The sequence below is a fragment of the Eurypyga helias genome, unplaced genomic scaffold, assembly GCF_000690775.1.
Source record: "Eurypyga helias isolate BGI_N326 unplaced genomic scaffold, ASM69077v1 scaffold33032, whole genome shotgun sequence".
NCBI classification, from domain to species: Eukaryota; Metazoa; Chordata; class Aves; order Eurypygiformes; family Eurypygidae; genus Eurypyga; species Eurypyga helias.
The window spans coordinates 16,800-19,760 of record NW_010235836.1 but is presented as its reverse complement, the minus strand read 5'-3'; the positions used below and the strand labels follow the sequence as shown (position 1 = coordinate 19,760).

Genomic DNA, 2,961 nt, shown 5'->3' with positions numbered 1-2,961 from the left:
CACATATTCATCATTAGAAGATGCAATTTATCACAGTGTCTGGAGGAGGAGGGAGGACTATGGGCTTTATATCACCAAAACCCTCCTTACATCTTCAAAGCTGGGCTTGTACAGAGGTTAAGGTCAGCCTGGACGTCCGCAGTTCACTGCTGGGCTGTGGCTCCCTGGGAATAGCTTGTATGGCTATAGGAGCACGGTGGGCATGTTGCCATCCCTCCCTGTCCTGGAGCCAGACCCTCAGCTTCCGCAGTACTGATGAATTCAGGGACTGAGTAGGTCCTGATTGCATTTTATAGCGATACAGTCGATTTGCTGTGACACGAGACCACCCTGAGGCTCAGCCAGGCAGACCCATGTGCCCGAGTGCCTGGCTGGGTGAGGAGGGGAAGGGGCTGCTCAGCCAGCTGCCCACCCCGCTCAGCGTTAGCACTGCATGGAAACATGCCCCGGACGTTTGATGTTAAGGGGCAGGAAGGCTGGTTTATCTCCAGGTGCGGGTCTGCATCTCTCCGTGCCTCAGTTTCCTCACTTGCACATCTTTTCAGCGATACTGAGTGCCCTGGAAAAGGGTTTTGAGACTTGCAGGGTCTATAGATTTGGGATGGTTGTGCCAGTTATCCCTAAAACTTGTCTCAGAGTTAGGAATTGTCCCAGAGGAGTTTGGAGATGAACCTGCAATCCCCAATCCCACATCCCCTGGGGATTTTAGAAAGCTTATTTGCAGTTTCAAGAAGGAGGTTTGGTTTTGCTTTGCCTCTCCATAAAGCCACTCCTTTCTCAAGGTTTAATCAGAAAGACCGATTCTTTCTGTAACAGGCATATATTTAAGGTGGGTTTCTTCATTTCTTCCTCCTTTAACTGCTGCCATCCGGAGGCCAAGTGTTTTGTTTAAATTAGATATTGTTATTGACCTTCTTCCGCCTTGTTCCATATTTGTCCTCTGCTGGAAATTCAAAGCCTCTTTATTCGCAGCTCGGTTAGTACCGACTCCGCAGATGGTACATGTGGCCCTCACAGCACTTTTCTCTGGCAAGAACTTGTGTTTTAAAGAGAATAAGATCAGGTTTCAGTGTGTTATGCGGTGGGAAAAGGCAGCTTTACAATGCTGTATGGATTAAAAAATTACAGGCCATTGTTTTGCCCTCGCTGTCTGGAGCTGGCAGCGTGTTTCATGTGACACAGGTCCCTGTCACTCGCCCAGCGACTGTGCGGCCCCGGCGTCGGGAGAGCATCTCCTGTGTGCCAGGCCGGGCATCCCCCGGGGTAAATCACTGCTGCACCAGTGACTTGAGTGGGGCAAAGCGGGTTTGTGCCCGGAAGGGGTCCCGTAAGGTTCCTGGGTCCGTTGTGTCCCCTGTTCTGTGGCTTGTCACACTGCTCTGTTGCCAGCAAGCGTGTTCCTGCCCCAGCCCTGTGTGCTGCCCTCGGAGGGTCTGGGCACACCCAGCGCCGTCCCCCTGACCCCGGGAGCGGGTGCTGCCCCCGTCCCTGTGGCTCCATCAGATCTCACTGGCTGGGGATGGACGCTGCACGTTCACACCGCTTTTCTCTGGGTTGCAGGCTTCCCCGCTGAAACGTGTGACATGCGGTAGGAGCCAGCGCTTCCCACCGAAGAGCGAGTCTGGGTTGTACGGCACAGCCCAGGGTGCTGCAGGACGGACAGGACATGCACCGCATCATCTGCCTCCTCTCGGGACTCCTCTTCATCCTCGGTGTGACCCCCACAGACGGCTTTCCCCGGGCAGGGTAAGCTCCCTTTTTGCCTGCGTCTCCCACGCGTGCGCTGTCAGGCATCAAGGTGCATCCTCTCTGGGTGATGGAGAGCCCCATGCATGGTGCGTGGGCAGCGAGGAGGTGGGAAAAGGCTCAGCCAAGTCCTCCCTGGGCAGCCGGGGCTCAGCAGTCCTTGGCTGGTGTTTGTTTGCTTTGTCACTGAAGCGAAAAACCTCTCAGAGGAAATGCCCCATGCAGGGGACGCAAAGCACGCAGGGCTTTTTGTCCAGGAGGGTCAAAAGCTAATCAGGCCCTGAGCTGTTCCTGGGTTATCACTGTCTCTTTCAAGCGCATCCGTGCACTAAAATACGCGTGCAACCTTGCTGTCACACCCTGTGAGCCTTGCAGGTGAGCCAGCAAAGGAGGGTGCAGCCTCCCGCCTTGGAGAGGACGCACCGTGCAGGGGACGCAGGCGCAGAAAGCCCAGGCAGGCTCTTGCCTGCTGTGCCCTGTGCTCCCTGGGACGCTGCTGCGGTCACGGTCCCGCAAGCCCGGGAGTGGCAGCTCCAGCCATTCCCCTTCCCTTTCCGGGAAACAGGCCCGACACGGTGCCCTGAATCCCAGCACAGCCTGGGCTGGCACAGCTCGGCTCCCGCTGGGTCAGAGTGCGGTGGCGCAGTTTCTTCCCCCAGCCAAAAGGAGCTGGAACTCAATGCCCACCCCCCAGACACAGCTCACATTTTCTACGAAGTTTGTTTTTACACTGAAATACTCTCCTCTAGTGTTAAACCTTTTGCGTTCTGGTCGTGACTAAAACCACAGGCTGAATTCCTCGCTCGCACGCACAGGCTGCAGCTACAGCTTTATTCTATGTTTTCCCAAGCAAACAATTGCCGTCTAAAAATTGCATCTTCCATAGCATTAATCAGTGAGGCTGAAGGGAGTTTTGTGGGGTTAATGGAAGCCATCTGATGGCCATGCTAATTCCCAGGCTTTTTATTCTAGTTCCTAATTGGGCTGGGATGCTGAGACACGTAGGCGAGCTTCTCAGTGGGACTGACCTGCCTGGGCTGGAAGAGGTTGAAAAAGAAAGAACCCACTGTGCTGGGCTGACCCTGGCTGGAGGCTGGTGCCCACCAAAGCTGCCCCATCACTCCCCTCCTCAGCTGGGCAGGGGAGAGAAAATACAAGGAAAGGCCTGTGGGTCGAGATAAGGACGGGGAGAGATCACTCAGCAATTACCGGCAC

General features: G+C 55.1%; 1 protein-coding gene across 1 annotated transcript in view; it reads left to right on the top strand.

Annotated features, from left to right (window-relative positions):
- The first annotated feature begins 1,666 nt into the window (after positions 1-1,666).
- EGFL7 (EGF-like-domain, multiple 7) overlaps positions 1,667-2,961 on the top strand; it is an 8,027-nt gene continuing 6,732 nt past the window's right edge. Inside the window, exon 1 of the mRNA XM_010146892.1 lies at positions 1,667-1,746. Within this exon, the coding sequence (XP_010145194.1) occupies positions 1,667-1,746 (80 nt within the window). The remainder of the gene's footprint in view (positions 1,747-2,961) is intronic.